General features: G+C 39.7%; 3 protein-coding genes across 3 annotated transcripts in view; 1 reads left to right on the top strand and 2 right to left on the bottom strand.

Annotated features, from left to right (window-relative positions):
- LOC112050266 (uncharacterized) overlaps positions 1-19298 on the bottom strand; it is a gene marked incomplete at its 3' end in the record, with an annotated part of 37866 nt that extends 18568 nt beyond the window's left edge. Inside the window, 1 exon segment of the mRNA XM_052885522.1 lies at positions 19087-19298. Coding sequence (XP_052741482.1) covers positions 19087-19154 — 68 coding nt within the window.
- Positions 1-25611, bottom strand: part of LOC112050248 (phosphatidylinositol-3-phosphatase SAC1) — a 260117-nt gene that overhangs the window by 226476 nt on the left and 8030 nt on the right. The gene's annotated exons all lie outside the window — the stretch shown is intronic.
- Positions 20295-24376, top strand: LOC112050267 (zinc finger protein 397-like). The gene is made up of 4 exons (XM_052885519.1): positions 20295-20355; positions 21309-21947; positions 23057-23240; positions 24241-24376. Exons 1-4 carry the CDS (start codon positions 20295-20297, stop codon positions 24374-24376), a joined length of 1020 nt encoding a protein of 339 aa, XP_052741479.1.

Here is a 25611-nt window from a genome sequence, read left to right as displayed (position 1 = left end):
CAACTTGTAAAGCTGATATAGCAAATAGAGCACACAGTTTAATGAATGCTAGTGTCTCAAATTGCTGGAAAGGTGACCCCTCATTGAAAAGCGAAGTGTTTATCTATCGACCTCTCATTAGGTAGGTGCTCTTTGCGATATTCTTAATTGGCTCAGATCTGGTATGGATGGTAGGCATCGGCCATGACTAGTAACCACTCTATTGGCAAAGCCGTTCGGCTAAGTAATTTAGCGTACCGGTATGGTGCTGCGTGCCTTAGAATATATTATAATCCCTGCATCATAATTAGTTAGAAGGCCCAATAAAAAATCTCTTTAGTTGTTGATTTACTCTACCCTAACTCTTTTACTATAAAGCATTGCTATTTTACTTTTTACATTTCTGCAGTTTTTTACGTTCTTTTTTTCCAGGAATCACCACCAATTTAAATAATGTAGATTACTTTTTTAAATTTTTGCTTTCACACGTAAGGGGCCCCTGTAATCCGGGGGCCTCTTACGTGTGAATGATATAATGATACGGCTGATACGGCGGTCTACGCCCCTGGATATGCGTAGACCAAACTTGAACCTTTTCCAACTTACCTACTAATCGGATCTCGCTTATCGGATCTTAAGCTTACCTACTTTACGGGCACTAGCGTATTAAAACTGAGGCGGACAAATGAGGAAAATTTACTTAATTTCATTTAGTTGCTTATTAAACAATGAACGTTATTTAAGCAAATAACACCTAAACATCGTCTACAATGTCGAGTTGTGTATTCAGGAAGTGTAACTATATACAGCGCCGGCCCGAAGTAAATTTTAAAATGGAGCGAGATCCGATTATGGCGCCTCTCCTGTTTGCTCCAGGCTCCTAATAATAATTATATGTGCCAATTGTGAGTCCAAAGTAAGTATGGAACGCGAAGATCTCGACCATACTCTGCAGTGATCAATTGAAAATTTAGGCGCAATACCGTTTACGATCGACTAGGATTTTAAAAGTATATACACTTAAAATAAAGACAATTGAAATAAAATAAATTTCTTTTATTGTTCTTTACCATTTAGGCACCCTCTAGGATTTGGCGCCTGGAGCGTCCACTCCGTTCGCCGTATGGACGGGCCGGCCCTGACTATAAATACATAAATATATAATGGAATTAAAGACAAAATTTAGTGTAGCTAAATTCGGAACACTTTTGCAGTGATTTTTTAAGGACGTAACCTGTCTATAGTATAAAATTATCATCGCCTAGTAGGTATAGGTATACAAAACCGTGTTGTTTGAAAGTCCATAAAATAGGTCTATGGTCCAGTGGACGTCCAGCAGCTGATAATGAAATTGAGCTGATATTTTTTCGTTGGATATATCCGTAGGTCGCAGCAGTGGACGCGCGCCGACGCGTCGCGGCTGCCAGCGCAATTAGCCACAGTGTCTCAGCGATTGTTTACGCCATCTTGGTTTATTCAGCCAGTGCCCAGTTCACGCCATACTTATCCGGAATAAGCCATTGGTGTTTTATTACAAGATCATCATTTTACCTCTTATAGGTTATATTTCGAGGTTTACAGAGCAATTATGTACTTAGAGCTGGCCCGGCATAAAAGTGATCACTGATCGAATCGTGATTCGACTACATATAAGAACTTTTTGAAAGTAAGTGATGTACTAAGGCTAACTTCTGAATCAACGCGGTAGCCCCTATCCCCTAAATAACCTCTTTTATGGGAACCAAATATGCACACAAAGGTCGTCAAAAAAGATTATTTGAGCAAGTATGTACTCCTTACAGATTACTAACTTTTAATAATAATAGTGACCGGAATCTATGGGTTAACACGCTCTCTGAGCCACGGACTTACCGATCCACCAACTTAACAATCTCAGTCTAATGTCTATTAACTATAATAACTGTTTGAAAGTAAAACGCGGAAGCCCCTAACCCCAAAATAACCTCTTTTATGAGAACCAAATATGCACACAAAGGTCGTCCAAAAAGGTTATCAGAGCAAGTATGTACTCGATGCGGGCCCGGCGCTGGCACCGCATCAAAGTGATCACTGATCCGATCAGGTGTGAACAGTGCGCCACTGATGAGTTACGAGTTACAACTATGATATGTATTAGCTCGTAAATCTTTGATATGACACGATGAACCACCTTCGCCGTTCTGTCAGGACTGACAGACATCGCAGAGATCTGCACCGCTACATCGTAAATATTCCTCGGGTTATTATAAGCGGTTTAGTTCCTCTTTCCTTACCTATACGCAATAATATGGGTATCAGGTTAGACCCTACAATATGGGTATCAAGTCAAGAGTGAATAGGCATCTTCTAGGCAAGCGCGTTCAACCATAGGCTGCATCATCGCTTACTATCAGGCGTGATTGCAGCTAAGCGCTTGCATATATGTATATACAAAATATATAAAAAAAAAACATAGGGCAGGTTTCCTGATCTAAGCAGATCAGGGGATTTGCCCAATGATTCAGTTCATCAATTCATCTACCGTGACATGACAAAAACTATCTACATCACTATCGCAGTTATTATGTAAGAATAGTGTATATCTACTATTAATACAAACTTGCAATATAATTAATTTGGGTTTTTTTGAGTCTTGAAAAAAATAATTAAATAAACAATTAGAAGAACGGAAAAACTCAAATGTATCCCAGGTATATATCTCGATCCCAGGACCTCGTCATCCGAAGCCGAATAGATTAACCACTAGACCAACGAGGCAGTCGCTTCTTGCTCAATTAGTTGAATATTTGTAACAATCGTAGCACGCTTGATGAGCGTGTGCGAAATACGACTAAGTATAATATCTAATACTAACGGACACTTCTCGGTTTCATCCGCGTAGTTCCCGTTGCCGTGAGAGTACGGGGATAAAATATAGCCTATGACACTCACAAATAACAAGGCTTTCTAATGGTAAAAGAAATTTCAAAATCGGTTCTGTAGATTATGAGATTACCCTACAAAATTTACCTTTATAAAACACAAACTTTACCTTTATAAAATTCATAATTCATTTATTTCAATAAGGCTTAGTTTACAAGCATTTTTGTAACTTCAAGTTATGTCATGGTGGTAAGCAAAGCCGAAAACTTAAAATTAAAGTTACGAGAGTTCCAAAGCGCATTGGTCCGAGAAAAGCCCACAACAAACTCTAAGCCAAGGTAATAAATAAAATAAAATATTTGCAGACCCGGTCAATTAAGTGCACTTCTACCCAATCCCTACCCTACCCTACTACTACCATACCCCTGCTCTACTTCTACCCAACCTCTACCCTTAAGACCTACTGAATATGCATATAAAATTTCATAAGAATCGGTCTATCCGTTTCGGAGGAGTATGGAAAGAAACATTGTGACTTTAAATACAAGACTAGAATAGATAGGTCCGTGAAGTATATGGCAAATTATGGTCATATTGTACGGTACGAGTATAAGGGTCCTTTGTGTGTGTGCGTGGCACGGGTCGTGACGTCACGCGTGCGTCATCGAGTAAGTAGGTCGCGGCTGCCGCCCCGAGGAATGTGCCGACCGCTACTAACTACCCGACAACTAGGAAGCGTTGCAAAGCGCTGTAAAAATACTCTGATCGTTCTGGTAAGTGTACTTAGCCCATATGTTTGTATGTTTGTTACGCAATCACACAGAAACTAAGCTATATTTGGAAGGACTGATGAATGGATGGAGGAAGAATTTGGATGTTATTTGGCACGCTTTACCTGGATTAGTTAATCAAGCAAAAGTAGATTCATCATTATCAACCCATGTTCGGAACACTGCTGAGCACGAGTCTCCTTTCAGGATTAGAGGGCTTAGGCCAATAGTCCACCACGCTGCCAATGCGGATTAGCAGACTTCACACTTAGAGAATTAAGGAAATTCTCAGGTGTCCCGGTTTCCTCACGATGTTATTCCTTCATTGAGACACGTGATATTCTTAAAATGCACATACTCGTAACTGAAAGGTAGGAGGGACATGTCCCGGACCGGATTCGAATCTACGTCCTTCGAATCGAAGACAGAGGTCATATCCACAAGTCTATCACGGCTCTACCCTACGACGAACCCCGCGGTATTTAATTTCTTAAAAAATGCACATAACTGAAAAAAAAAAGGTGCATGCCCTGGACCGGAGTCGAACCTACGCCTTTCGAAGTCGGAGGCAGAGGTCATATGGGCTATTATGGCTATTTCTGTATATTAATAACAAAACTAAATAACTGTAGATACTACGGACTTTCCAAAGTGTTCCAAGATGTTGTATAATAAGTCAATTCTCTGGGTATTCCGGCATGATGAGGCGTAAAGAGTCCTTTGTCGGGCGCGCATTGAGGCTGCGTGACCTACTCACCCGACGACTCTGTGACGTCACGCCTTTGTTACAGCGACTAGCACTGAATCATTCAGGTATACCTTGTGCAACGGTAGGAGCATAGCAACACATTTATAGATGTCTTTTTAGACGCGGAAAAATTAAAAAAAAATATATATTACACTTTAAGGCTTTTTTTTTAATTTAGTGTAAGTAAGAATTTTGTGCTCGATTGTTATTATTATCCATTTAAATATAATGTTATGCTCGATTATTATTATTATCCATTTAAATATCGATTAAACTAAAAAATCACTTAGCTGGCAACACTGTTCATGTTCGTGTCTTCAAAAATGTCATACAACAACTATAATATTGTGAAACTTATTTTTTGGGGAAAGTTATAGCAAACCGATAAAGTAATTTATTTATTATTAAACAAAAATTATCAAGTATTTTTTAGTTTTATGTAAAGTGTGAGACGGAGACGAAAGGTCTGGGCCGGGAATGGTCATCCCCCTTTCTAGTTATTGTGATTTTATGATGGATCTTTTAATAGAGAATGCGTTCAACCATAAGACATTTTTGCTGAAAATAAACAGAAATACGTGCAAAAACTTCGTTTTATACAGTGGAGGGTCTACCAACACTGCGGTTTCCGGGTGCGCGATTCCAGCACCTGAGTATCCCAACGTCCAACCATATTTCCTCTGTGCGTCCAACGGGTCTTTATATTATAAATATGCCCCGCCCACTCCAATTTTGACCCGTTGCACTTGGAGTAGGTACTCGTATGTCGATACAAATAACTTTGGTCTTCGAATGAACCTCCTTATTTTATAATTTCGTTAGTTTTATTCATAAAACTCCCGTGGTTTTTATCGTAGTATTACCACAGTAGATATAACAAGGTATTACCGACAACTTACGATCCTATGACCCTTAGTCATGAACTTATACCATGAGTAACTTGCTTAATATCCATGGCCGTTTCAAAGTGTATAAATAAGCAAGTAAATTTTCGTCATTTCCCGTTGAGTGACTTTAAAGCTTTTCATATTAGATGGATACTCATTTGGCCATTTGAATCCAGAAGCTCTCGAATTTAAACTAAGGTATTTCCAACAGTACCACCAGGCGAATTCACTATCCTTGACCTAAGCAGTGCTAGTTGACATATTACGAAATTGAGGTATGTAACATATGTCATCCAGTACTCTGGTGGATATTATACAGTATGTGCGAGTAGATGACATTTTGTCCATTGACTTGATGTTTATTTTAATAGGTTATTAATAAACTAGCTGACGCCACGCGGTTTCACCCGCGTGGTTTCCGTTCCCGTAGGAATACGGGAATAATATATAGCCTATAGCCTTCCTCGATAAATGGGCTATCTAACACTGAAAGAATTTTTCAAATCGGTCCAGTAATTCCTGAGATTAACGCGTTCAATCACACAAACAAACATTCAAACTCTTCAGCTTTATAATATTAAGTATAGATACCAAAATACTGTGTTCCTCCGTCCGCATTTTGCCACAGAATAGCGAGATGCCGTGAAAAACGGCATCCTTTAGTTGTCAACGTCCAGTCAACCCGCACAAAACGTTTTGCGTCAACTTTCCTAATAAGAACTGCTAAAATATGGAATGCCCTTCCGGCGTCAGTGTTTCCTGCCATTCTAGGCAAGCACGCTTCATCTTAGGCACATATTTTTACTGTGTTTTAGGCCTCATCATTGCTTTTCATCAGGCTTGATTGTGGTCAAGCGTAAGCCTACATAAAAAATAAATGGTGAATAGGCCAGTTGAGTGGACGTGAGATTAATTATCATTTAATTAGCGTAATTATCAATGAACAATAATTCATTGACAACACAACTTCAATACTGATTAGCGCGTGAATAATGCCACGTCATACGTATAATTTATTCTGTGATAAGGAGAGACAGTGCCAAGTCTAGTTAAATATTACTTGTAATCAAATTATAGTTGTGACCTCATAAATGTAGAATATTGGCCGCTACTATGTTTCAGTTTGTATTGCAAATGTTGCCAAGAAAAATTAATTTACGATATAGTTTATTATTACTAAATAGATGTTTCGTATTTTCCAAGATTAAGGCTTTATTAATCTATACAAGCTATTCGCCACGGCTTCGCAATGATACGGGGCCCCCGGACTACAGGGGCCCCTTACGTGTAAAAGCAAAAATTAGTAAAATAATATGTTATCCACAATCTCACTTAATTTGGTGCTTCCCGAAAAAAAACAAATAATTTGAAAATAAATACCCGACTACCTAACCTGCTCGCACCTATTAGTCACCCGTCTCGCGTATTTTGATGAGATATACTATTTTGACATCAACCCCCATGATTGCAATGTGGGTTTCAACCTTGAATTTGATACCCATATTGCAATATAAAAAAAATGTTTTTTTAGTCTATAGCGTCTCATAGTCGTCGTGTTGGTTTCACCCTTTTTTTTACATACTTAGAAATCCTGTAGTATAGACTAATCATAATATTAGTATCTACATAGCACCCGTGCGAAGCTGGGGCGCTATGTAGGGCGGGTCGCTAGTATATACAAAAAAAAAACAACGCGCAAAGATATTCCCTATTCTGTCATTGGAAGTCGGAACGCCATATAAACTTATATAATGATGAACTTCCGCAAAGTAACGCCTGCTTCTATGCCATATAAACTGTTGTTCCGTCAATATTATTGGCACAAAAAATCCTTGTACTAGTACATATTGTCCAGTCGCGACCCAGTTCAGCGCAATGACGCACATTGGTTTAGTGAATGTGTTGTCACTGTCCACAGACGACGCACCGTTGGAACAACACCGCCTGTTGTTTTAACACTTCTGTTGCGTATTGATTAGAAAGTGCTCCTTTGCTACAGTTGATATACAATGAATCATCATTAACCACCCATATTGTTGTACCTATTTTTGACAGCCTCCGTGGCGCAATGTTAAGCGCAGTAGATTTACAAAATGGAGGTTCTTTTTTTTATTCTTTACAAGTTAGCCCTTGACTACAATCTCACCTGATATGCAACCTAAGATGGAAGCGAGCTAACTTGTCTGGAAGAGGATTAAAATCCACACTCCCTTCGGTTTCTACACGACATCGTACCGGCCTCCCACTAGCCAAAAGTTGATATACAATGAATCATCATTAACCATCCATATTTTTTTACCCATTTTTGACAGCCTCCGTGGCGCAATGGTCAACATAATCATTATCAACCCATATTCGGCCCACTGCTGAGCTCGAGTCTCCTCTCAGAATGAGAGGGCCATTAGTCCACGCTGGCCTAATGCGGATTGGCAGACTTCACACACGCAATGGTATGCTTGATTTACAAGATGGAGGTTCTGAGTTCGATTTCTGACTGAATCGATTGAGGTTTCTTAATTGGTCCGTCTGGCTAGTGAGGGACTTCGGCCGTGGCTAGTTACCACCCTACTGGTAGACATACCGGCAAGCGATTTAGCTTTCCGGTTAGATGTCGTGTAAAAACCTTAAGGGGTGTGGATTTTCATGTTGCTCCTAGCAAGTTAGCCCGCTTCAGCTCTATTGAGCACGAGTCTCTTCTCAGAGTGAGAGGGGTTAGGCTACTAGTCCACGCTAAGAAAATTCTTAGGTGTGCAGGTTTGATGTTTTTCCTTCACCGTTTGAGACACGTGATATTTAATTTCTTAAAATGCACATAACTTAAAAGTTGGAGCGTGGCCACGGTCGAAGCCTCCCACCAGCTAGACCTGGACCAATCAGAAAAATCTCAATAGGACCCAGGACCTCCGTCTTTCAAATCCACCGCGCATACCACTGCGCCACGGAGGCCGTCGAATATCATCAGTGATGAGCGTATAGATGCGTCAGGTTGAATGTACACCGGTAGATCACAAAGGCTGTGACGTCACAGCACGCGACGTACGAGTGAGACGGCGCGGAACTTACATAATCATTACTCATTTGCTGTTGCCATCTATTTGTACCAGAGGCTGTTAAATTGATCGTGTGGAGAACCACTCAATGGCAGACGATTGTGACGTCACAGCGCTGTGGCGATTACATGCGATCACTTTGTTGCTCGTGACCCTTATGATTTGTGCCCAGTGGCGGATTTATCCTAAGGCCCAGTGGGCTCGGGCCTAGAACCGCTAGATTTCAGGGGCGGCCAATTCATGTCAAAAATATACATATGTCGGTAAAAAATCTAAAAAAAGCTGTCTCTCATTGTTATCTTTTATATAGTAGGTAATCAATTTGTTCTAAAATAATGCATTATTTGTGCAGGTTCTTTTTCTATTCTTTACAAATTAGGCCTTGACTGCAATCTCACCTGATGGTAAGTGATGATGCAATCTAAGATAGAGGCGGGCTAACTTTTTAGGCGTAGGATGAAAATCCACACCCTTCGGTTGCTACACCGTACCGGAAAGCTAAATCGCTTGGTGGTACGTCTTTGCCGGTACTAGACCTTTACCAATTAAGAAAACTTCACTTAGCCCAGCTGGGGATCGAATCCAGGACCTCCGTCTCGTAATTCCACCACGCATACCATTGCGCCACAGAGGCCGTCAAATCCCGTTTAAGTATTATCGCGGGCGTCGGCAAGTCTATATTTTGATGGCTACTGAGCAAGGGGCGGCTTTTTAGGGGCCTAAAGCGGCCAAGACTACAAATCCGCCACTGTTTAAGCCACAAGTACCTACTTAACTACGTTGTTGGTTCTCTGCCTTGGTCTAGAAGCATGTGTCTATGGACCACGAGATTCTGGGTTGGAATTTTGGGTCCGTCTTATGAAATACTTTTCTTTCTTCTAAGAAATTTTCAGTGAAAATCTTACCTAGGAGATGGACAATTTGTTGTCACACCTCTGTGATTCGGAGAATCATTAATAAGATCTGATAGAAGCCGTAAAATAAATCAATTAATAAATTCTTAATATTATCACACCCTAAGCCCGCCCACATCGAATAATTCGCAGTTCATGAACTTCGGGGAATGAAAGTGGAAAATTTTTGTATTTTTTCCACTTCCATAAGCTTTTGAAAAGTAACACTTGCTTCTGTTCAGGATAAACTGTAAAATATATTGGTAAAAGCAGAATTCCATTCTATTAATACAATTTTTGAAATTGAATCAAAGTTTTGGGTGCGAACATCGACTGTGTGAGTGGAAGCACATGAGAAGAAAGATTAAATAATCATCGGCTTGATACGTATTATACCTAATACTATAGCTTGGCAAGTTCGTCGATGACACTCCCATTATATGCGGGCGACGGGGGAAAAGACTGCGCGGGTGTGAAATCGTGCTTGCGGAGAAGTGAGGTGCATCAGTCGTTTTTAACCGACTTCAAAAAAAGGAGGAGGTTTCTCAATTCGACCGTATATATTTTTTCATTTATTTATTTATTTTTTCTTATTTATAGCATACAAGCAGACACACACACACACACACACACACACACACACACACACGCATACACACGCTGCTATGTTTTGTACGTGACATAAGATTGTTACATCTAAGCAGGGAAGAGAACAGGTGTCTATAATACAAGTTCTTTCTTAGTTTAGATACCTGTTACTCATCCATTAATTTAAGTGTTAAGCTATTTTTACCTATTATGCTACGATTTTATGGAGAATAAACGATTATTATTATTATTATTCATCGCTACACGGCCCCCGGCCCGCGCGGACTATCGGGAGTGTTACGAACGAATTTGCCAAGCTATAAGTATATAGTTCTATTAAGAATATATACTTATAGCCAGTTTCATTACCTCCGAAAATTCGTATAAGTAAATGCTAAATTTCACAATGATCGTTTAAATAGTTGAGGCGTGAAAGAACAACAAACAAATCCACATTCGCCTTTATAACGGCAGTTAGAATGCCATATCAATAACATCAAAAATAAACATTAAAGTGGTATTGGGTGGCGATACAAACAAATAATTTGATGGAATCGTAGCGCGACCGCGTCGCTGGCGCTGCGCCAATATGGCGGAATAGTTTGTTTTTTTGGGGATTTTAAAATGTTTACTAAGATTTACTGAGTGACCTCTAGAATTTAAATTACGGGTTAAAATTGGGGTCACTGCTTTGGGAAGAGATTTAATTGTATAAATTAATAAAAAAAATCCGTACCGGGGCTCCTTTTCAGATATTTATTTATTCTTTATTGCACAAAACAAAAACAATAACAAAGAAAACAAAAGAAAACATAGAAAACAAGTATGTGCAAAGGCGGTCTTATTGCTTATAGAGACAACCTTTGGATAAAGGGATTAATGTAATTAAATGTGGGATAGTGCAACAAAAACAACAGATATGTGCATTTTAAGAAATTAGTTATCACTTGTCTCAAACTGTGAAGGAAAAACATCGTGAGGAAACCTGCATAGGTACCTGAGATTTTTTTGATTCTCTACGTGTGTGAAGTCTACTAATCCACATTGGCCAGGGGGTGAACAAAATTATCCTAACTTCTCTCATTCTGAGAGGAGACTCGTGCATAACAGTGAGCCGAATATGGGTTGATGGACATCCACTGCTATCCATCTGCGTTCTGTTACATGGACTTTCAAACAAAACAGAACGAGCCGCCAGTTTCCAACGGCTCCCTGCAACCCGCTTGATGTCGTTGGTCCATAGGGAGTCGACCAACACTACGCTTTCCGGTGCGGAGTCGCCATTCCAGCACCTTGGACCCCAACTTCTATGTGCCTTGCCCACTTCAGCTTCGCGACTAGCTGACCCATCGGTTGATAATGATGATAATGATAAATCAAAATAAAATAAACTACGCTTTGTACTTGGACGATTATAGATCTGATTCTGGTCCCCTGAAAAGCTACCACGGTTTAAATCCAGGACCGATCCGATGTCAGATGATTATTAATTTGTAAATAGCTAACAGAGCTTATATGTGCCATCATTAAAATCTAGGTACACTTTTCAAATGTTTACTAATTAGCTATTATGGGCTACGTCAGAAGCTTTTGACCCCGACCTCATATACCGATACCATCTCAGATGAGAAAGCGATAACCTGAAAGTAAGGTATTTTATTTAAAAAAATATTTGCCATATCTTTTCAATAATGAGCATCATTCCCATTCTCCGCCAATTAGTTCCACAATCGCACTGCTGAACCGCTGAGCTGAGCTGAGACTTAAATTTTTTACGTTGTATTAGTACGAGGCACTTGGAACGGGGTCCTAGCTGAAAATAAGCGCTGTATGCTCTTTGCATACGGGGAGCATAGCAATATGTTGAGCTGGGACCTTTTTCTAGGTTATGGTACTTAATGCAGGGTATTTATATTCTTAAATGATTGTGATGTGTAGCATAATGTAGCAATAAAGATATTTTCTTTCTTTCTGTGGATCCGGCTGAAGCCATTGATATATGCAATGTGTCAATGAGGATAGTTTCTATCATTTATTAACCGACTTCAAAAAGGAGGAGGTTCTCAATTCGGTCGGTATTTTTTTTTTTTTTTTTTATGTATGTACACCGATTACTCAAAGACGCCTGGACCGATTTCAAAAATTCTTTTTTTGTTTGAAACGGTATAGTCCCCATTTGGTCCCATTGCCCTCATGTGAAGATCTGATGATGGAATCCTGGAGAAATTGAGGGGAACTTTCGAAAATTATATGGGTGTCTAGTGTGTTCGTAAACTTTTCCATTAAGTACTTTTAAGCACTACAATTCCATGAAGGTTTAAAATCGATCTGATGATGGAGCCATAAAACAGACGAGGGAACTCCTCGGAGATTTACAGCAGTTACCTTGTGTTTGGGCTTGATTAATTTGTATTAATAAGAACTTTCCACATAGATAGGTTGTGACTGTCATCTAGGGGTTTGGTGATGAAGACCAAGGACAAGTAAGGGAACTCCTTAACAGTTTGCAGTAACTACCTTGTGTTTGGCCTTGATGAATTCGTATTGCTGAGAACTTTCTACCTAGATGAGTTGTGTCTGTTATTAGGGGTCTGATGATGAAGACTAAGCTCAACTAAGGGAACTCCTTAACGGTTTACGGTAGCTACCTTGTGCTTGGGCTTGATTAATTTGTATTGCTGAGAATTTTGTACCAAGATTGGTTATGACTGTCATAAGGGGTCTAATGTATTCGTTTGAGATGAAACACTAAAAATGGAAAAATAATAAAAATTTTAATAAAAAAAATACAACCGACTTCAAAACCTAAAAACGTACCCACTAAACTAAAAAGCGAAAAATAACATCATAATATGTTCTACCTGCTGATCAGTATGAAGGCGGTGCTTAGCCGGTGTTGTCTTAATTTAAGCCATTTCTGACAGGACCACATGAAACAACACTGTCTGCAAAATCTAAATCTATAAGATATTCTCACATGGCTTGAATTAATACATCAACGGCTTAGCACCGCCTTCATACTGATCAGCAGGTAGAACATATTATGATGTTATTTTTCGCTTTTTAGTTTAATGGGTACGTTTTTAGGTTTTGAAGTCGGTTGTATTTTTTTTATTAAAATTTTTATTATTTATTATCCCAATCAAATAACAGATGAGTGTATATTATATTCGTAATGCCGGATCTTAGACCATAGATGAAAGCGGGCTAACTTGTTAGTAGGAGGGTGAAAATCTACACCCTTTCCTACCTTTCGGTTTGTACCCGACATCGTACCGGAACACTAAATCGCTTGGCGGTACGTCGTTGTCGGTAGGGTTGTAACTAGCCACAGCCGAAAACTCCCACTGGACTTGGACCAATTAAGAAAACCTCAATCGGCCCAGCCGGGGATCGCACCCAGGACCTCCGTCATGTAAATCCACCGCGCATACCACTGCGCCACGGAGGCCGTCATATGTATGATAGTGACAACGTGTCGGCGACGTGGCAGGCGGCACTCGAGGTAATTGACACAATCGCTTTAATAGTTGACCAGTCCTGTCCAGCGCCTCCATCTACATACGAGCTGTTATAATAAATTGTCCGCCATCACTTTATGGAATATTTTAATATAGATTATCGCAACATCTCAATTTGTTTCAAATTATATGAATTGCTTGTCATAAATTACTCGTAGTTACACTGGCACTACATTTTAGTGTAATACAGAATTTTTAAATTCTGGGGTCAACAACGATTTTTTAAAATATATGACACTAGCGCGTCGAAATTGAGGCGAAAAAGGGCGCCTAATTGTCTTAATTTCATTGAGTCGCATGCCAAAAATGCAATCAGTAAAATTTTCGTCTGTCTGTCTGTATGTTTGTTATAGAAACAATAACTACTCGACGGATTTTAACGAAACTTGGTACAATTATTCTTCATACAGGGCAGGTATACTTTTCATCACGCTACGATCAATAGGATAGAATAGCAAAGCAGTGAAAACTTACTCCATTTTTACAGCGATACTACTGTAAGGGCTGGATTAAAGAGGTGTAAGGGCGGACGAAGTCGCGGGCATCCTCTAGATATCTAATAAAGTAAAAGTAAAGATTTTTAGATGGCAAAGCTTGGAACCAATACCCAGAGTCCTTTTCGGATAAACCTAGAAGCCTGGCTTTGTCTATAGCACTTTATGACTCAGATGAACCAATACAGCATCCCAAAGTTTATGTGTATAACGTTCCTTCGGGATATCAACATTGGGATATCTGACCTTCCAACTCCCTAGAGCCTCCGTGCATGGGTTATGCAAACTGAATTGAAAAGTTACATTAATTCTCAGATATCCCATACGTATAATTTGGGATATCTATACCTTTAGTGTGTGTTTTAGGCTGGTGGGAGGCTTCGGCCGTGGCTAGTTACTACCCTACCGGCAAAGACGTAATGCCAAACGATTTAGCGTTCCGTTAATGTTTATAAAGATGCAAAGTTTGTTGTTTTGTTTGATTGAACGCGCTAATCTCAGGAACTGCTGGTCCGATTTGAAAAATTCTTCCAGTGTTCGATAGCCCATTTATCGAGGAAGGCTATAGGATATACATTATCCCCGTAATAGGGATGATGACAGATTTTTAAATTGTATATAAATTAAGAGTGTGCTAATAGTAAAGCATTTTTGTAAAAGTAACAGGGTATCTGCGATCATTACTTTCGGAGCTACAGGGATTTAAAGGGTCAGATTTGCAGCGCTTTCACGGATCCCTGAAAAACGTCCCATACAAAATGGCACGAACTAATAACGTCGTAGGTAATGTAATGATCGTTAGATTTGTATGTGCGTTCAAACAAAATTACTAATATCTTTGTTATTTGTGCGTTTATGTTTATAGTTCACATATTAAAAAATGTCACGTTTAATGTAAGGAAGCTAAAACTGTATGATTTTTCATCTAATTACGATAAAAGATTTTTAATAGATTTTGAAATTTTATAATCTCATTTAATTTGCAAATATCCAGACAATCTTTGCTTTTTATGTATAAATTAGTTAACATTGACCTTATTTACCCGAATGTACCATAAAAATCAATATATTCAAACCTAGTCATCATCCCCATTCTACGGGAACGGAAACCACGCGGGTAAAACCGCGCGGCGTCAGCTAGTAAGCTCATATAAACGATGCATCGAATTGGGCTGGGCTGCTAGTCCCGGGGGCACGTCACGCCCAGTAACTGTCCATCATGCAAATGTATTTAATTACAAAGTGTGCGCTAACCGCCGGCACTAACGTATTTATTCACGTATTATTCTGACCACGTACAGTCTAACGAACAGAACGTTTAGGGCTGCTACTTCGCGGAGAACGATTTTATTCCATTGGTCATTATTATTTTTGACACCATTGGTGTAGCCTTGGGGCCCTGTATCAAAATTAGTTGAGGGTCCCAAAAAACATTTGTCAGAAAAGACGTTAATTTTTCATCAAAGTATATGATCAACGATCTATTGCGATTATAAAAACTGTCTCTATAGAATCAATGTTTCATAGTTGTAGTCGTGTTCGTCGGTAAAAATACCTTTTTGTGTTGTTGAATGGTGTAAAAAACGGGTCAACAACTTCTAGTTTGGTAAAAGATAAATACCCGATTATACCCATATAGTATCCCTAATCTAAGCTCGTTTTTCTCATAACATAACAATTTTGTTTGTGAATTTGGGTGCGCTACTAGTCCTTATGTAATTAGTCTGAGCCTGAGGCAGGTTAGGCATTAACCCTCAAATGCCTGTAATTACGCCGGCAACGATGTTTGGATCATCGTTGTTCACGGCACGCGTCATGACAACAAATCAAATATCGAATCGATTTGTCTCTGTTCTTACAGCGACCACGCATATGTTAGAAAGAAAGAAAGAAAGAAAGAAAGAAAAGTTTATTCAGAATACAGATCATACAAAGAAAAAACGAAAAAGATAATAAATAAACTAACAAATCGTCAAAATACATTACAACTAGCATGATGTGATCCTAAAAGGGTCTCCTCTAAGCATATTGCTGTATTCGTGAGGACACGTTATGTTCTCTTTTTGAGAAAATGAGATGGAAAGCTTTCCATTGGTATTATTACTTCTCTGTCTACGGAATCAATAAACACAGTGACAGATGACAGATATCAAATAATCTTTCTACTAAGTGTTGATGAAGTATGAAATGGACCTCTGCTTAGCGTGCCGTTGTCCGTTTAACGTCCTTCGTTAAAATCTATTCCAATTTGACATTGATTTTGACAGACGCAGAAGAGATGGGCGAAACGAAATGTATCGTAGATACTCTAGCATTAAAGCCCGGCCGCTCAGAGTTTGCGTTTCTGACAGGTCGTGAGCGAATGGGACAAACAAATACAATTACGAGACCCTCAATAGTTCAACGGTAAGAGCGGTCGAACTCATCAGGGGTGGTGGTTCGATCTCCGCCCCGTTGGTCTATTGTCGTACCCACTCCTAATACAGTCTTTTCCGACTGGGGAAGAAATTGGGAATGGAAATATTGGTCATATTTAAAAGATGTGGCAAACATTCTTTTAAAATTACATTGCCTCGTTCTTCTGTCTCATGAGATAAGACAAAATCTGATGAGACAAAATAGCCAGGCAATGTAATTGAATACATTTGTCCTATTCGCTCACGACCTGTCAGAAACGCAATTTCTGAGCGGCCGGGCTTCTAGCAAGTGCTCGTTTGGGTAGGACACTGCCGCAGCCCTGGCGCGCGCGCAGTCGGTGGCCGGCCCAGTCGCCGCGGCTGGAATGTAAACGCGTTGACATCATATTTCGCTCGCTTTTATTTCTGCGGATCTATTTCCACGGCGCCATCGTCCATCGCAGCGCTGCTCGGACGCTAAATTGACATATTTGATGGTTTCATTCTATTTACAAATTATTGTAGATAGGTATCTACTTTTTAATTAATCTATGTTACAAATGCAGTAAAAAAAAACAAAGTTGGCTTGTTATAGAAGAGCGAAGTCTTCTACACAACTCGTATCAGAAGATTCTAGCCTTTAATTATTATTTGTTACCGATTGATGTTACTGAAATAAACTATTTTTATTTATTAATTTAGTAGATGAGTAGAGTCGCATGGACTTTATAATAAAAGCTTTCAGAATATCCGAGTAGCTATCTACCACTACCATAGATCAATAATCATAGATAATAATTTATAGATACATTAAAAAAGTATATTACATATATTACAGAAACTATGTAGGTAGTTTGAGAGTAAAAAATGAAAGCTATGGAAATAGGTACTGAATCATCATCCATCTATATTTTTGATGACAGGGAGGCGCCCTCATCTTATGGGAGAGGAGATTAAGGGCTTAGATCGACCGCAGTTCCAATGAGGGTGCACAGACTTACGAGTAGGGTGTTAATGTTCGATTCTAAGGTTCACTATCAGATGCACAGAATAAAGAATAATACAGAATGAGTCTTTGCAAGCCGCGCGGTGAGACCGGTGAAACAAACAAACAAACGTAGCGCGCCTTGTCATCCGCATATACAAACTTTTTTCATAATTTGTATTTCAAGATTTAACACTAACAACAATTACGTAAGTTGATATCATAATAATCAATAATTACTTATAAAAAAATACTCCATCTTATTCTTTTAGTTTTTGTAAACAGTTTTAAAAATACTATATAAAAAAACATAAGACACCATTTTTCTGGAATAATATTGAAAATTACTGATGCGACGCTTTGTGTCGTACTGACTTTTTGAATTTGTATTTGTCTGCATCACTGCCGTACTGTTCCGTGCGCTCTATCTGCTTATTATTCTTTAATCTGTGATCAGATGTCAACCGAGACAGCTGAATTTGCTCTTATAGGTAAGAGGGTGTAGCACCATCGATTTCCCAAAGTCCCAACTTGCTCTGAATATTTCGAAAAAAAAAAAAATTAACATATTTGAATCTTAATTTACCTTTACGGCCTCATGAATGAAAGCCGTAAAGGTTAGCCATTGAACTAATGAAGCGATTTGAGAAGCGAAAGATTTAAGTACTCTTCATTTAAATCAAGATTAGGTAGGTACATGACAATGCTTATTTTCTTCCGCTAAGGTACATCACTGTTTCGGTGTAAAGAAATTGCCGATGAAAACATTTTACTCATTACTCCAGAAGGTCCTGTTATTTGGATACCTGCACTTACGAGTATATTTAAATTTAAATACATTCGCGGTTTTAAGATAAGTACATTACATTAATGATTGAAACTTAAATGCCTGTCATCAATGATATTTTATATAGAGATGGGGCACTAGCGCATCAAAACTGAGACGGACAAATGTGGAAAATTTACTTTATTTAGTCGGCTATTAAACAACGAACGTTATTTAAACAAATAATACCTACCTAAATATCGTCTACAATGTGTCGAGTTGTGTGTTCAGGAAGTATAAAAACTACCTATATAATATATACATAAATATTTAATGGAATTTAAGACAAAATTGTGCATGTATGCGCTCAGTAGTGTAGCTAAACTTTTTGCGCTGATTTTGTAGGGACGTAACCTATCTATAGTATACAATTATCATTGCCTGTCATAGCCAGATCTACGTGATTTTATAAAAATTGAAATTTTCTCAATCTGTGTTTCTACCACTAAGTAAAAACGGTAGGCGACTGGCGTTGGTACGTGTTGACTTTAAACATGCATCGCGACCAACACAAGATCAATTTGATCAAATGTCAAGCCGTTAGCGCTACAGGCATGTGGGGTCGGACCGTGTGTTGCTAGCATTAGATGGTCTAGCCATGGTATAATAGTCCAGATATTTATTATAAACTACAAGATTATTATTGATTTTCTTTTTAATAGGTACCTCTCTATAAAAGCAGTTAAAGTTAGCTAGTTTAAAAAATCGACGTTCCAATATGATAAATTAATTATCCAACTCCAATCCCATCCATCTCTACCATTATAAGTAGGTATGTTCATGAGAAAGAGTTTTAAGAAGAAACCTGTCACCATTAATAAGAACGAATCCTAACTAAAACTGTAATTTACTAATATGGTATCTTGTTTTTTTTAATGCTTAACATCCATCAAGTTGACGGGCGCCTGATAATGCATTGATGGGAAGTTTCCCTAATAAATGTACCTGCAAGATTAATTTAGAATATTCTATTATAGGCGACAGATTGCTTGCTAAATCTGTTGTCAACTATTAATATAAAAAAAATGTATTCTATCCTCCGATGTAATGACCTTCACGCGTTAAGATTCATCTGAGAGCTACTCACTCTTCCGAATGCTGCGAAATGCTATCTTTGTCTTTGTGGGCCTGGCCTGAGCTGCAGGAGTTGCCCATGGCGCCGACTGCAGCCGTATCACCGCATAAGTCCGCACAGAGCACTAAACACGCAGTCCATGAAAACAAAAGCACACGCGAAACGCCCTGTACAACATCGCCCGGTGCGATGCGAGCGCGACGCAAAAACACGTCCGTCCACGGCGATGTCTCGCGCGCGAATAATCGATGGCGGTTTTCTTCCCCCCACTGAGTTTCCGCGCGCGCGTCACATCCACGCTTTTCAGTTTTTCTCCTACATTCGTTGAGCTTTGCTTTAAGGCAACTATTTATTTTGATATTTTTGAACTGTTATTATGTGACGCAGGCGGTATGACGAGTTGTTCTTATTGAATAACAGTTACGCATCGTCACTTTATGACGTACATTCGATATTTAAATGGTAACATCGTGAAGGACTTGCTTGCGCAGTGGTGGGTATTGTTGTTAATCTTCCCAGATTGAATCCCAGATGAGTCAATTCATAGGTACTAATAAATGCGCAAATAAGTACCTACGAGTATGTCTGTCTGTTGTATTTTCACGGCTAAGGCGCTAAAACTATGCAGATAGTGTAAAACATTTTGAAGGAAAAAGTTTAAATGTGCACACTTGAAAATTCAACATCTCCAATAATTTTTTTACTAGGTACTTTGTAACTATAAACAGTAGACAAGTTTTCTATCAAATTACAAACTTCGATAAGTGTACAAGTTTTTAAACGATAGTACACTTCAGTTCCGTACATTTTTTTTTTCAGGACAATTTTTTGAAATCGTCCTGTAAAATCACTGTAGGAAATTTTTCAAAACTATTAAAATTAGTTTTAGATAATAATTAGATGGTGTATCTCATTTGCGTTTTATATCTACCATTAATTACGGGACATCCTGTAATCTGTATGTAAAAATATAAATATAATAGGTTTTATCTAATGAGGTTCGAAAATTACAAGTAGATTAAAAACTTCGTGGAGGTCGCGTTGGCCGTCAGGTCGACAACCACGGAGTTTCAAATTCCGAATTCTTAAAAACAAATGTCGCCATGGATCCATCTGTCGAATGTAGCAAGTGGCTTACAGTGAAGTGATTGTTTGTTTGGATTTTGATCAAATTTCCAATAATTTTCAATAGTTTAAAACATTATATAAGCTTAATCGCAATGCCCAAGTGCTATATGAAGTCTGTGCGCCCGCTTCGAGGAATCTTCATACATGAAACAGGTGTTTTAGTGCTTTGAATCAAATAGTTTAGTGTTTTATAAATTTATTTATATTAGTTAGTCTACTAATGTATTTATATGTAAGTATATAATATACTTATTTTCTACATTATTCTTATTTATAAGCCAATGGGCGACCATTGCGTAAACTAGAGTTTTAAGAGTACGAAGAGTTTTTCTATCTGCACTTGGTCGACATATGGTCGCTTAGAGGTAGAGAGAGGAGAGTCTTAGTAGAGTTATTATTATGGACTGGGAAAGTACTACAGCTGAACTAAATTTCAGCTGCCAATCAGCATTACTGTGAAGAGATTGGATGCCTGTATCTAAAATAAAAGCGAAAGGTCACTCATCACGAAATCTCGATAACCGCTTGACGTAGAAAGATAAAATTTAACAGGGAGATAGTTTATAGTCGACGTCAGCTAGGAATATATTTTGCGACAGGGTCGGATTAAAGAGGTCTGACGGTGACGGCAGACGTAGTCGCGGCATCCGCTAGTACGAGTACAGGCTTTCGTGGCTTAAACAACTACGAATAGGTATGACGTGTTTTTAGCAGTGTTGTGGGTTCTGAGCCAGGCGAGTTTGGAACACTCGTAACTTTAATTTTCAAGTTCTAGTCTTTAATTATCACCATTATCTAATAACCAACGTTTCAAAAGTGCTTGTAAAGTAAGGCTAATTTGATTTTGAATTTTAAGAAATGGTTTTCCATCTTCTTATTCCGTCAATTGCTATAAAAAGACCCAAAAATTTATAGTATGCAATGACTTATTTACTTTTTGAAAAGTTAACTTCCTATGGGTGGATAAACCGTAACGCGTTACGGTGCCACTCTGTCTGACTTCCATCTATCTCACGCATACGGCAGCAGATATTACTTCTGTCGAACGTCCCAAACGCATACGTTTTTTTTCAAGTCTTTAATAAAATGATTATTGCCCTTTTCAGAAGACATAAGACCAGGTCGTGCCCCAAAGTCACTCAAGAAGCAGAAGAACTTGCTGAAGCTCAATGAAACGCTTTACCACGACAAAGTGCCGATATCCACCCGCTTCTACCTGCAGTTGTTGAAAAAGAGCCAGTTCGTCACACATTTCGTAGACACGGAAAACTATGACTACGCTTCGGAAAGCGAAAAATCCGTGATATCCCCTGATACTAAAAAGATCGTGAAAAAGGAAAACGAAAAAATCACGTACAACCTGCGGTCTAACGAAGCGAAAACCGAGAGAAAAGTGTTCACCGAAAAGGCACGAACTCAAAAAAAAAGTAAAAAACTAGCGAGCCAACCGCCATGCTCGAATCCACAGATAACAAACGAAATAAAATTAAAGGCACAGATGAAGATTGATTTGAAAAAAGAACCCTTAGCGCCAATTATCGAGGAAATAAAGAACAGAGAGCCGTTGAAACCCGTCAACAAGGGCTCTGAGATTGATAAAATCGCGGAGAAACTGAAAAGCTTGGTGAAGAACAATGCGGATGAGAAACTTCATAAGGAACTGCTGGTCTGCAAGGAGTCTTTTGACAAGGATGTGGTACCGATGGACTTTGGGGACAAAGAAGTGACCAGTGAATTCCTCAAGGGTAAGTACGTGAAAAAAGTCTGTGTAGCATCGGATCATGAGGTCCTAGGTTCCATTCCTGGTTAGACTAAAAATATTAAGCTTTTCTTTCGTCCAATTAATGCTAAATACAAATCCTCAGTCCGAAAGTGGGAGGTTGGTGTACTTCGCAGAGCACACAAAGCCGTGGGTCCTCGACATTATCTTTAACATTTTTTTTTTCTTTTTTTTTATTCTCTACAAGTTATCCCTTGACTAGAATCTCACCAGATGGTAAGTGATGATGCAATCTAAGATGGAAGAGGGCTAACTTGTTACGAGTAGGAATTAATGGTCTAAGGAGTAGGATGAAATCTACACTCCTTTCGGTTTCTACACGACATCGTACCGGTACGCTAGATCGCTAGGCGGTACGTCTTTGTCGGTAGGGTGGTCTAGCCACGGCCGAAACCTTCCACCAGCCAGACCTGGACCATCGTCCATCATTATCAACCCATATTCGGCTCACTGCTAAGCTCGAGTCTCTTCTCAGAATGAGAGGGGTTCGGCCGATAGTTACGCTGGCCCAATGCGGATTGGCAGACTTCACATACGCAGAGAATTAAGAAAATTCTCAGGTATGCTGGTTTCCTCACGGTGTTTTACCTTCACCGTTTGCGACACATGATATTTAATTTCTTAAAATTCACACAACTTTAAACTTAAAGGTGCATGCCCCAGACCGGATTCGAACCCACACCCTCAGGGATCGGAGGCAGAAGTCATATCCACTGGGCTATCACGGCTCTATAATTCATCTATTAGTATTAAAATATAGATGAATAGTAGGTTTGGTGCCCTGTATCAAAGTTAGATTTCTCACAAAAGAAACAAAAATGCTCACAAGAATTATGACAGTGACTTACCTATGTAGGATGTTAAGCGTGCTCTCAAAAGTTGGTTTTGAGAGCACGCTTAACTAGCGAAAAAAAAGAGAGTGTGTAATATCTACATACTAATTTTTGCTTTCAAAGGGGGTTCCCATATCATTGATACGTCTGATACGGCGGTAGATACGCCCCTGAATGGTACGGTTGGAAATTTATTGCAATATCTTAACTAATAGCTGAAAGCTTCGGCTGAATGTCTCAGAGGTGTCACTTCCAGCAGACGCGCGCGCGGAGTGGGAGCGTCGCGCGCGGCCCAGCCACCTGTGCTCGTACTGCGGGAAGGGCTTCGACCGGCCCTGGGTGCTGAAGGGCCACATGCGACTGCACACCGGCGAGCGCCCCTTCCTGTGCCCGCAGCCGCACTGCGGACGGACCTTCGCTGACCGGTGCGTGCACTCCTTCTTTTTTTTTTTTTACGTGGGGAAATCCTCATGGATACCTTCTCGCCACGGGGAGGCAAGAAGGTTATGTCGGACTTCAACCGACTAAAACCCCACGGTGTTCCGACTCGCCGCCTGATGACAGAGCCACGGGAACATTTCGTAAACTACCGCAACACAGCCAGCGACACTCGTAAATTGAGCTCTTCTGTTGTTTTATTAAGATCGCTTAGGAAACACTGAAAGCGTTAACAACTCGAGGACTTATCTCCGGTGGGTGACAGATTCATCGTGCGTGCACTCCTGGATCAAGTGGGTGACAGATTCCCCGTATCTATCACCATTCCCCGTATCTATCACCGTGCGTGCACTCCTGGATCAACCTTTATGCTATTTAAGCAAATGCTTAGGATATCTCGCCAAGGGGGCACCAGAGCCAAAAAACGAGCACACTAAAGCTACGCGCACTTTAAGTTATTAATACTTTTAAATTGTTACTTTTATTTGTAGTTACTCACTATCCCAATCACTTATGGGGCCTACATGGACAGATTGATTAAGGCATCAAGTTACCTTAATCTGGCACTGAGTGCTTGTGTCTTATATAACCACCCTCCGACCAAGGCGCGTTTGGAACTACGTAACTTTAATTTGAAGTTTTCGATCAATTATTATCACCATTATCTAATAATATTATTACTTGAGGTTTCGAAAGTGCTTGTAAACTAAGCCTAATTAAAATAAATTAAATTTGAATTTGACCTATTATATTATCAAGCTATTGAGCAATTTAAAACAATTATACATTAATCCCTAAAGCCAAACAACTGAGTCCTCAAATGCGTGGTAGAGGTGCGGTATGACTACAGAAAGGGAAGAGGAGCAAGTGGAAAGCGCATTATTCGTTCATTCAATGACAGGCGCGTATGTTGCCTCCCCCTCTTGTCATACCACACGATTGAGGACTCGGATTGGCCAGAGCTGCAGAGCCTATTCCTGTGTGCAGGTCTAACCTGCGCGCACACCAGCGCACCCGCGGCCATCACTCGTGGCGCTGGCGCTGCAGCCAGTGCGGGAAGGCTTTCAGCCAGAACCGCTACCTGGAGCGACACCGCGCTGACGCTTGCCGCAAGTACAAGTGAGTGGCACCAGACACATATACTATATCAAATACAATGCACCTGAGAGCAAATGAAAGACAAATGTACTCGTATGCAAATGTATGGGTTGTTTATGATTTGCGTTATAAGCAAACTATCTCTTGGCTCCAACGTCACTCTATAAGACCTGCATCCGTCTAACGCTAGTGTTTGCTTACCACCCTAAGGCGACTCTGAAACCTCTCCAGCAGGGTTGGAGCGATCATCTACGTATCGAATGAACTTCGACTTTGAATCGTAAGCGCTTGTCAAAATTGCAACTTGGCTACCACTTAGCGATCTCTATTTATATTTGTACCAAGGGCGAATAAATATCGTGGTAAATATGGCTTACGACTTTTCTATTCGTTAGCGTAGATTGATTTAGAAACTTTAATTCCCATACATTTTTGAGTTTTCGTGGGCGTTTTTGATCGTAGAAAGTCAACGTGGCTATAGATAGAGGTTAGAGGCCGATTCGAATCGATTCATGCGTCGGGCCACGGGCACTTCGTGGTCTGTACGCAATAACGACTTACATAAAGACCTAAATCTCCCCACAATAGCCCAATATACTAAACAGTTTTCAAAAAGAGAGCCACCCACCCCAACCAACTAGTGGTTGAGACTTGCCAGACCTTGCTTGACAGACCCAGAAAGGTTTTCCGAGTCTCGGAGGAGACGCCCTTAGAGTTTTTCAGCCCATCTCTTCTGCTTCTGCCTTCGGCGATGCTTCTGCGCTCGCCCAAAACCCCCGGTGACGCCGATGAGACCCAATAAAGAGCCTACGGCACTTACACAATCTGAAGAAAAAGTACTCTTTGATTAATTGTTGCAAAAAGCAATCTGCATTCTATAGTATTTTATTTAGGATAGGTAGTCCATACTTTTGCTGTTCGCAAAGTATCATACGAGTAGACATCATAAAAATAAAAATGGCGCTGCCGATACTAAGTTTTAATATGCCTAGGGGCTAGGATTAACTACAATGTGCTCTTCGTGCGTGGCTTTCAATTTAAAACAATATGTTCTTCAAAATACAGGATGCATACAAGAAACAACGTCCCCTGCGATTCAAACGGTGTCGAGACATTAACAGTCCCACTCTACGGATTTATTTGCCACAATGCGTCTGCGAAAACTGAGAACGACCAGCTATGGAATGACAGCCCAATAGATTTGTCTATGGGAAACAACAGAGATATCTCAGGGTCAATTACAACTGGAGATAAGGTTGG

The sequence above is a fragment of the Bicyclus anynana genome, chromosome 2 (assembly GCF_947172395.1).
Source record: "Bicyclus anynana chromosome 2, ilBicAnyn1.1, whole genome shotgun sequence".
NCBI classification, from domain to species: domain Eukaryota; kingdom Metazoa; phylum Arthropoda; class Insecta; order Lepidoptera; family Nymphalidae; genus Bicyclus; species Bicyclus anynana.
Note: the sequence above shows the minus strand (reverse complement) of the source record. Positions and strands in the feature narration are given on the sequence as shown.